Source organism: Halichoerus grypus, chromosome 9, assembly GCF_964656455.1.
Source record: "Halichoerus grypus chromosome 9, mHalGry1.hap1.1, whole genome shotgun sequence".
Lineage (NCBI taxonomy): Eukaryota > Metazoa > Chordata > Mammalia > Carnivora > Phocidae > Halichoerus > Halichoerus grypus.
This window is the reverse complement of record NC_135720.1, coordinates 99071534-99081030: the sequence shown is the minus strand read 5'-3', so window position 1 is coordinate 99081030 and position 9497 is coordinate 99071534. Positions and strand designations below refer to the sequence as shown.

General features: G+C 48.8%; 1 protein-coding gene across 1 annotated transcript in view; it reads left to right on the top strand.

Moving 5' to 3' along the window:
• Positions 1-7854: 7854 nt before the first annotated feature.
• The window catches only part of TFAP2D (transcription factor AP-2 delta), a 61858-nt gene continuing 60215 nt past the window's right edge, over positions 7855-9497 (top strand). Inside the window, exon 1 of the mRNA XM_078054412.1 lies at positions 7855-8342. Coding sequence (XP_077910538.1) covers positions 7878-8342 — 465 coding nt within the window. The 5' untranslated portion in view covers positions 7855-7877. The remainder of the gene's footprint in view (positions 8343-9497) is intronic.

Sequence of the window (9497 nt, the reverse complement as noted above, 5' to 3'; positions counted from 1 at the left end):
CACACCAGGGCAAGGGACAGGCTCTGGAAGCCCGCACACGGTCGCCACCAGAGAAGAGAGGGACAAAATCAGGGAGGCCGGATTTGAGGCCTCGGGAGTCCGGAAAACTTCCCCAGGAAGGTGTCAAGGTGGCACATCTCTTACTGCAAAGGAAACTTGGACCGGGCCTCCAGGTGAGTGGTTTCTGTCAGGAGTCTAGAAGGGAAGGGAGACTAGGGATACAAAGGAGGAAAAGTTTCCACACAACAGCAGGGGCCAGAAGACGTAGCAGTAGGACACCTTGGCGATCACTCCTACCCTTTTAAGCCTCACTTTCTGGAGGCTTGCCTACCTGCCGGGGGCGGAAAAGTCCTGAGCAACTGCCGAGTGCTTCAGTTTCCGCCTCCCCCGGGGTTGGGGGAGCACTTACACCGCCTTACCTCCAACTAATATTAGTACACACTCTACCTACCTCATCGGGTTGTTGTCAGCATAGAACGACGTAATGCTTGTGAGGAGTCCGAAGATAGCAAGTGCTCAATAAAAGCTAGCTCCGGCTATTACTTTGTTGCTATTCTTTGCTCTATAAAAACAAAGTAATAACTATGCAAATCCTCCCTCCTTGCGTCGTGGAGAGGGGAGTGTTCTCAGGATCTAATGAGTCAATACTTGTAAAGGTGCTTAGCAAAGGAAGGCTCCAGAGGCGACCCGAATGCCTCAAACATCCTTAGCGCCCCGCAAGGTGAAACACTGAAGGAAGGGGGAGAGGACAGAGCGCGGCCCTCTGTGAACTCAGCAGTTCTTTGCGGAAAAGGAGCAAGTTTCCCCAGGGGAGAGAGCAAGGCCTTAGCTGAAGAGCCGGCTTCCCGCCTCAAAGAGCGCAGCCAGCCAGGAGGCCTCCGGGGCGCCGCGCCCTCCCGGGCTCGCGCGGCTGCCAGGGGTGAGCGCCCCCAGACGCCGCCGGGCTGGCGAGGCCGGCTCCCCCCGCGCCCCGGTCGCTCGGAGAGGGTACGCGAGCCGGTGCCCTGCCTGGGTCCAGCTCGGCAGCCGAGGCAGAAGGGCGAGGAGGCTGCCCTCTCACATGAGGGCCTCGGCTCCAAGTTGCACTGTTACGAAAGAGAAGGCTTCAGACGAGAGTTCCTCTATTTAACTTTCGACTAATACATTCGCAAGGCTTTTTAATTGCTTGCAAATGCATCTTCTCTGTACGATTATGGGATCCGTGTTGCCTGTCGGCTGCAAGGCTGAAGCGGAATACAGATCTGCTTTAGGCTTTTGACAAACAGCGCGGAGGGCGGGGTAGGGTCGTGCGGGAGAAAGTTTTTTTAAAAAAAAAAACAAAAACAAAAACAAAAAAGTAAGTAAGAAAAAAGAATTTAGAAAAATCAATGACAACCCTAAACTGAAATGACTGGAGAGTCTGTCAGAAATGTTAATTTCCCCTAAATATCCCAAAGCTCTTTTTAAAAATGGTCTGCCTTTTCTCGTTTGGAATTAGGTAACATTTTACGCAAAGTGGCCCTTCTGTTGTTGAAAGTGGAATCGGGGCCGGGGAAGAAAATACCAAGAGAGAAGGTAGAAGAGTTATCACATCCTGACTGGACGGGAGGGACCTTTCCAAAGACACCTGGGATCAGCGTCAGCTCAGGCTAATAGAAGTAGGAAAGGCAAGCAATTCGTTCTTGGCTGGGAGGGGGGTCTGACCTGGAGTGCTTATGCATGCCGGTGCTGTCCAAGGCTTTTCTCTTCAAATATCCTAGCCCTTGTAACTGGGCCAAGTTTTAGCTGCTTGGCTCCTGACCAGAATTTTCCCTGTATTTGGAACACTCTTCTCTCTCCATCTTGCATTCATTACTAATGAGGAAAAATATGAATGAACCAGGGATTGGAATACTGTGGTGGACCCAACACGTTTGCCTTTCAAATGACTTGAAGGATTGTCCCCACCCACCTACCTATCCACAGCATCTGTAACTGGGAGAGATTAGAGGAATCACATCAGAAGAGGTCCTTGGATAAGACCTTTCCATTATCATTAAAATCCTGAGAGATTGTGAACCTTGGACCCCTTCCCCAGAGGGCCCTGAGATCTCCCTCTGTTGTTGGCTCTTGGAGACCCCAGGCTGAGCTCAGAAGCTTATCCAGCCAGGGTGGAGGCACTCGGAGGGCAGGGAACTCAAGAGCAGGGGGAAAGGTGCCTGAAATAGGGTAGAAGCAGACACCACTAAGATAGGACAGAGCAGGGGTGCCTGGCTGGCTCAGTCGGTAGAGTATGCAACTCTTGGTCCTGAGTTCAAGCCTCACGTTGGGTGTAGAACTTACTTAAAAAGAAAATAAGACAGGACACAGCAGTCATTGGCTTTCTTTAGGCTCTCTAAAGGTCCCTCTGCTCCCTATGTGCATCCAAAATAAAAAGTGGAAGGAAAGGATTGGAAGGGTTATGAGAGGTACTGATATTCAGATCTACACCCCTTGTTTTGCTTTGTGGAAAGAAGGTCTGCCTACTATATTGGATCTTTAGTGCTCTGCTCTTTCCCCATACTAGTACCCTTCCAAAGCTGGGTCTTTGTAATCATGAAAATTATCTCCTATTGTGCAAACTTATGTCTGGGTTATGGAACTGTATGCCCCACTGGAGCAGAAGACACTAAATTTCATTACTAGATAATGTACACACATGCCCTGATAAGGCATAAGTTTAATGGATTCAATCTCATCTCTATCTTCCTCTAAAGAGGAAGGGAGGAAGGAAGGAAGGAAGGAAGGAAGGAAGGGGGGAAGAAGGAAGAAAGGAAAGGGAGAGAAGAAGGAAGATACTCTAGTTGATTCATATGTATGAATATATCCAAGGAAATAATTTTGGTTAAAAGTGTCCAAATAATTAGAATAATTACAATCTTTATTCCATTTCACTTAGCATTATTTGTGGGGGAAATCTATTTAGGCAACAGGAAAATGCAAAAAATCTGTTTGGAGGAGAAAAGGAAATCCCAAGTAGGAAAAAGAAAAAAGAGGAGGAGTGGGGGGAGGAGGGAGAGGAGAAGGAAAAGGAGAAACATGTGTTTAATAAAGTTAGGGTAGCCACCTGTTTGCTGGTAATTGTCCACCAACTTCAAACATACAGTGGGTGGCAGGCCCTTTCAGGGGAGATGTTTGGCATTGGATGAAAACTGTGGTGACTTGTATGATACCAGCCCAGAAGCTCAGGAAGGGACCTGAGCTTCCCACACCAACATCTGAAATGTAGGAAACAGTTCATAACCTCTCTTTTCTAGCTCTAACAACCAAGACAGTAATGATAGATATAAAGATTGCAGATTCCTAAAAAGCGACTGCAGTAGAACAATCCCTCCTGGGGTGTGGAGCATGGAATCAGACGGCAGAACAGAAGCGCTGAGTGCTAAGGGAGACCCTTCTTCAGCTTCTAGGGTGGGAGGCTGGCGGGGGTTCTCCGGTGCTTTTATGAGCTATCTCGAGTGGGCGGGATCTGCCCGGCCTTGGGCTCAGGCTGGGATGCTCACTACCGGTTTCCCGAGGGAGGGAGCCCCAGGCGATTGTCACCGTGTCTCCAACTCGCCGTGGCCAGTTAATTCAATTATGCGCCCGCTGGAGAATGTATGGCCAATCGCTCTCCCGGAAAGGGGCAAAGCAGAGAAAGAGGAATTAGCTTTGCTGAAAAGCCCAGCCTTTGGGTCAAGCAGGATGGCACTTATTAATTGCTCAAGACTATTAATTGGATGGGAAAGGGAGATGGTGTGGGGTGGGGGGGACTGTCTGACAGAAACAAATCCCGAGCGCGCGCACATCACACACACACACACACACACACACACACACACAGACACCAAGCACAGCCACACACCTGCCTCGATGAGTTTCTTTAGAATAGGGGCGCGCCAAGCAACCCCAGAGCAGATGGAAGGGAGCGTTGACCAGTATGTGCATATGGCGCGGATGATTTCCCCAACTTTTCTTTCAGGGACAGACAGCTTTTTTTTTTTTCTTTTTGTTGGGATGAGGCGAGAGGGAGCAGTTGGCCAAATGGAGTTTCCCTACAGTTCAGACTCTGGTGTGGGAAGCTGGGACACTGGAGTGGGAGGAGAGCTTTCCAAGGCAGATGTGGGTCCTGGCAAAGTAGACCCTTAAGCCAAGAGACACACTTTACCCTCCCTGCTTCGTTTCCTTTAAATATAAATGCAAGTTTGTTTGTTTGTTTGTTTTCTCATTCTGCAAGATCTTTACTTTCCTCTAATTCCACGGGGGTTCCAGAAACAGTAAATGAACCCTGGAAGCCTTTTGTCTTATTATCCAGAAGTCACTCAGGAAGATGAAATGGGGATAGGGAGTGGAACGGAGAGTTAAGATTGCCCATTCTTCCGTGATGTCCAGAAGGATTTAGAGGGAGGAGACAACTAGAGGTCGTTAGGTGGATGTACTCAGCTCCAGGCCAGAGCTCATTACCAAGAGTATCAGTAGTGCGGGGCCTGCGTGTGGATCTTCTCCCGGATGGGGACAAACACATGGGCCAAACGCACTGGCCCAGCAGGCAGAGCAGGCGGCCACCACGTCCTGAGCCTCCTGGTTGTTCCCAGGGGAGAGGATTTTGCGTCTGCTGCCTGGACCTAAGCTGGGGAGAGAAGGTCCCTTCACTTTCAATGAAGACGTATCTGACAGTAGGGGAGTTGGGGGAGGGGTTTGCAGCTCGTCTGAGAAGGGGCCATCCTTTTCTATTTGAGCTCGGACATGCAGGGAAACCAACATCATCCACCTAGAAAAGCGCGTCTGGCAATTCCCAAGATAACCTGCGGGCTCTACCCATTCTCAGGGTGGGGGTGGTCATGGTGAGAGGGGTGTTAAACCTTCGCAGAGGCGGGGGTTCCTGGGGTAAGGTCGTGGGGGCAGGCCCCAGCTCCCACAGACGGTTATTTTTTCCTCTGTGGGTGGAATATAGAGGCCTCACTCAGTCCTGACAAACAAAAGATTCCGCTGCAAGCATTTTGGGATTCAGCCCCTCAGTGCCAAGGGCACTCATCTTACCCCCTCCTACTTAAAGATCAAGTTGGGCATTCTTTCTTTTCATCTTCATTGGGCTCTCATTCTCCTGACTTCATTAGACCAAAATATAAAATTTCAGGAAGGGGGGGAGCTTGCGCACCTTGAAAAAGGGAGCAAGTGCTGGCTGCTGACCCTTGTGCAGGACTGAAGCATCACGGATCTCCATTTCAGACAGTGCATTTCAATTCTTGTCGTGTGCCTTTGTCCATTTATATAAAGCAAAGAGCGCTGAGTGACAGCCCCAGTTAGCCTGCATGAGCAGATCCTAATAAACCCTCCCAAACCCCGACCTAAAAAAAAAAAAAAAAAGCCACATGCCTGTTTGCCTGCGGCTTATTATTAAGACACCTTCTCAGCTTAAACACTTAAAAGCTAACCAAATGAAATGGCAATTAAGACTAAATTACCCCTTCTATCTCTGAGATGAGTCTGTGGGGCCAGCCAGTTCTTATGAGATAGACAGGGCTGGAGAGCGGACCTCGCAAAGCCTCAGTATTGCGGGCATGTAGCCACCGCTACCCCCTCCAGGTGCTAGAACACTTGGTGCAGGAAGCAGAATTTTGAACGAAGTAAAGCTCAAATACTGTTTGAAAGTCGAGAAATCCACCGAAGAGACAGAGATAGGTGTGCACTGCCTCCTTTCTGCCCTCTCTTTGTAAAATATAACTTTCAAACATTTAAGGATTATTTTGGGGTAATAGTGTTCAAATATCTGGTGTCACTGCTAAATGGTCTACAATCCCCCCCACCCCCATCCAGCACTGTTTCAGAAAGGGAAGAAGGAAAACACAAAAGAGGAGGAAAATGGGCTGGGTTGGAGAGTGCAAGACAACGTTTTACCTAAATGTAGAATCTTGTCATACATCTTTATTCTCTTGTATTTTTCTTAAATATATTGCCAGTTACACCATTTCTTTATGATGAAAAGTTGGGGCTGTCCACCGTGGCTGTTTATTTTAAAAGCTGCTGAAAGTGTAAGCAACCGCAGGGTGTTGCCTTTCAAAAAAGGGAAAAGAACCCAAATTCGATGTAAATATGGAAAGAGCAGTATTGTTTCCACTTGGGCAAAGGCAGACACCCCAATCTGGGTGAAATTGATTTGGGTGCTTGTTGGAAAAAGCAGCTTTCAGCATCTAGGGAGTGGAACCAATAGGAATGAACACTTACTCATGTAAAAGGGAGCTTTAATTAATATATATTTCTATCTCTAATATACACATATCGGGGCTGGATCTTTATCTTCACAATAAAATGTGTGCAAATGCCCTCTGTAGAGATGAGTCCCCACCTCAGTCGGTATAGAAAAGCATGATAAAGGTTGGAAAAAATGGATAAAAATGTTGAAAGAACCTCCAGTTCCTTATTAGGCGAAGATACAATATTTATTCCTTGTCTCCTGGGATAAATCTCTTCTGCCTATTGTCCTCCCAGTTCTCAGTGCTGATGCTTAATTTTCAAAACTTCTATATTACCAAGGGACCTACGACATCAGCCAAAGAAATACTCAGCAAGTACAAAATCTGTTCCAGGGAGCTGCTTTTGTGCAGAGGGAAAATTTTGTTCCTACAGGTTTTTAAGTGGGTACGAGGCAAGGAGCTATCTGATCCGGGCAAAGCCATTACAATTTAGATCTCTATCTATAGAACATTTTTTTTTCCTTAAAAAAAATTGGAAAATACAAGAAGTTTGGATTTTTTTCCCGATTCTTTTTTTGGAGGGGGAAATTGCATCGTAAGCTTTCGGAGAAACCCAACATGTCAACTACCTTTCCGGGACTAGTCCACGATGCCGAGGTATTATTACTTTTTTTTTTTTTTTTTTTTTTTTGAGCGCGCGTGTGTGTGGCGGCGGCGGCGGCGGCGGCCGCGGCGGCAGCTCTCCCTGTCTCTAATCTATATTGGACCGTTACGTTTAATTATAATCTGGCTTTCGGGGGAAGTTAGGGAAGGAAAGGGGAGAAAGTTCGTTATGACATCTGTCGCCAGGAAGGGCAACTCTCTGCCACGTTAAGAAACATTTGCCATAATGAGGGGGAAAACATAATCCTAATAATAAAGAAAGGGAGGAGGGGGGTGAGGAGAAAGAGATAGAGATGGAAAAAAGATACTCAGAAAGGCAAAGTAAAGAGATTGATGGGGGGCGGTAGGTGGACGAGGGGGGTGGGGAACAACGCACCCCTTTTGGAATGGGCTTATTCTAGGAAAGTGAAGCAGAAAGGGGGGTCGGATTCCTTGCCTCAAATGGTTCAGGAAATGAGCGAGTTGAACGATTTGCACAGACTGGATTTTGTAAATATATGGATAATGATTTTGAGCAGCTCTGGCGGAGCAGCTTGGCATGGACAACCGCGGAATCCCGGTGTTGTGACCTGGTGGCGGTGGCGAGACGCCGGCCCGCGCTCTGTGCGTGTGGACTCTGGTTCTGCTCCCCGCCGCCCCGGAGTCGGTCGTAAACCTGGCTCCCGGCGCCCAGCTCCCCGTGCAAGTTAGGCAGGGGCTGTGTGTGTGTGTGTGTGTGTGTGTGTGTGTGTGTGTGTGTGGTGTGGTGTGTCACCCGCACCTATATAGGGTGGGGGATTTTTTTTCCGCCCTCTCGACTGTGAGGACGAGGCCGCCCACCCCCAGTTCGCCTGCTCGCAAAGGCTCTCTGGCAAAGGCGCTGAGCCGGGGCTGCAGCTCGGCCCCAGCCCTGCGTGCTCACCCTCCTTGGAGAGCCAGAGAAAGCTCCTGGCTCCGGGAGAGCGGCGCCTCGGTTGCAAAATGACAAACCTCAAGTTTTTCTGCTCTCCCTTTTCCCCCTCTTCCTTCCAGATACGTCACGACGGATCAAACAGCTACCGTTTGATGCAGCTTGGCTGTCTGGAGTCCGTAGCCAATTCCACTGTCGCCTATTCCTCCTCCTCTCCTTTAACTTACTCCACCACCGGCACCGAGTTTGCGTCCCCCTACTTCTCCACTAACCACCAGTACACCCCGCTCCACCACCAGTCCTTCCATTACGAGTTTCAGCACAGCCACCCGGCCGTCACCCCCGACGCCTACTCTCTGAACTCGCTCCACCACTCGCAACAGTACTACCAGCAGATCCACCACGGGGAGCCCACCGACTTTATTAACCTGCACAATGCGCGGGCGCTCAAGTCGTCCTGCCTGGACGAGCAGAGGCGGGAGCTGGGCTGCCTCGATGCCTACCGCCGCCACGACCTGTCCCTCATGAGCCATGGCTCTCAGTATGGAATGCACCCAGATCAAAGACTCCTGCCAGGGCCCAGCCTGGGGCTGGCCGCCGCGGGAGCAGACGACTTGCAGGTAAATAAGCATGCAGCGAATTTGTCTGCGCCCTCCCCTCTTTGCCCTCCCCCTCCCGCTCGATTAAAGCTCTGACTGTAAACCTCCTCTCCTCTCCTCTTCTCTCCTCTCCTCTCCTCTCCTCTCTCTCTGTCTCTCTCTGTCTCTGTCTCTCTTTCTCTCTCTCTCTCTCACACACACACACCACTTATTATGGAACGTTATCAAAACAATTAGAGGAGGCGTGTGCCATTCTGTCACTCTCATTGGATCAAGGCATTTCACCTGGTCGCCAGGGAGTCTGGCTACCTGTGGGCCCCACTTTCAGTCCCTCTGCACAGAAGTCAGTTGTGAATCCTCATTTCTGTCCCTGAAGGGATGGGGTGGAGGAGATCATGGAGGCTGGGTTGAGCCAACTGGACTCAGAGTAAGACCCGATAAGATGATGACCAATCGCACCCTCAGTCTCTGCGTTTTGCTGGGTCTACCCACCCGTCCCAGGTGTTTGTCCCAGACTGAGCTTGTGGAAACTTACTAAGAATTGGGGGGCTGGTTTGTTCTGTAACTTTGTTGAGCTCTAGCAAAAGTTTCCCCGAATATACTAGATTGCTGTGGATAGTAAAGAATTGCAAACGAAAGTCTCAAAAATTTACACCAATCAAAGAATCTGCACAATGCACTTCACCAGGTTGTGGAGTTGAGCCTAATTCTAAGGAGCACCCAATCCCACCACCCAGCTGGGTAATTCACAACTTTATTTTTCTCACCAGGTTATTAACTTTTACACAAGATGCAACTTCTTTAAAAGAAGGAAATGAAGAAATAAAGGAAGGGGAAAGGGGAAAGAAATAAGGGAAGAAGAAAGGAGAAAAGGAAAGGAGGGATGAGGGAGAGAGCAAAAGGAGAGAAGAAGGAAGGAAGGAAGGAAGGAAGGAAGGAAGGAAGGAAGGAAGGGAGGAAGGAATCCAGATACTATGGAGACCATCAATCAGAGGATCTCTCTCCTAGTTTCTTTCTTAATGTATTTTTGCACATTCTTTGCCGACAATAGAATTTATAATTTTGCAAACATATTGTCACAGCCACATTTCAAACAAATAAACCCACAAATATCCAAAAAAAGAACTCAAAAGACATGAATTTGTAGCTTCCTTTGGCTGAAAGGACAACTGTAGC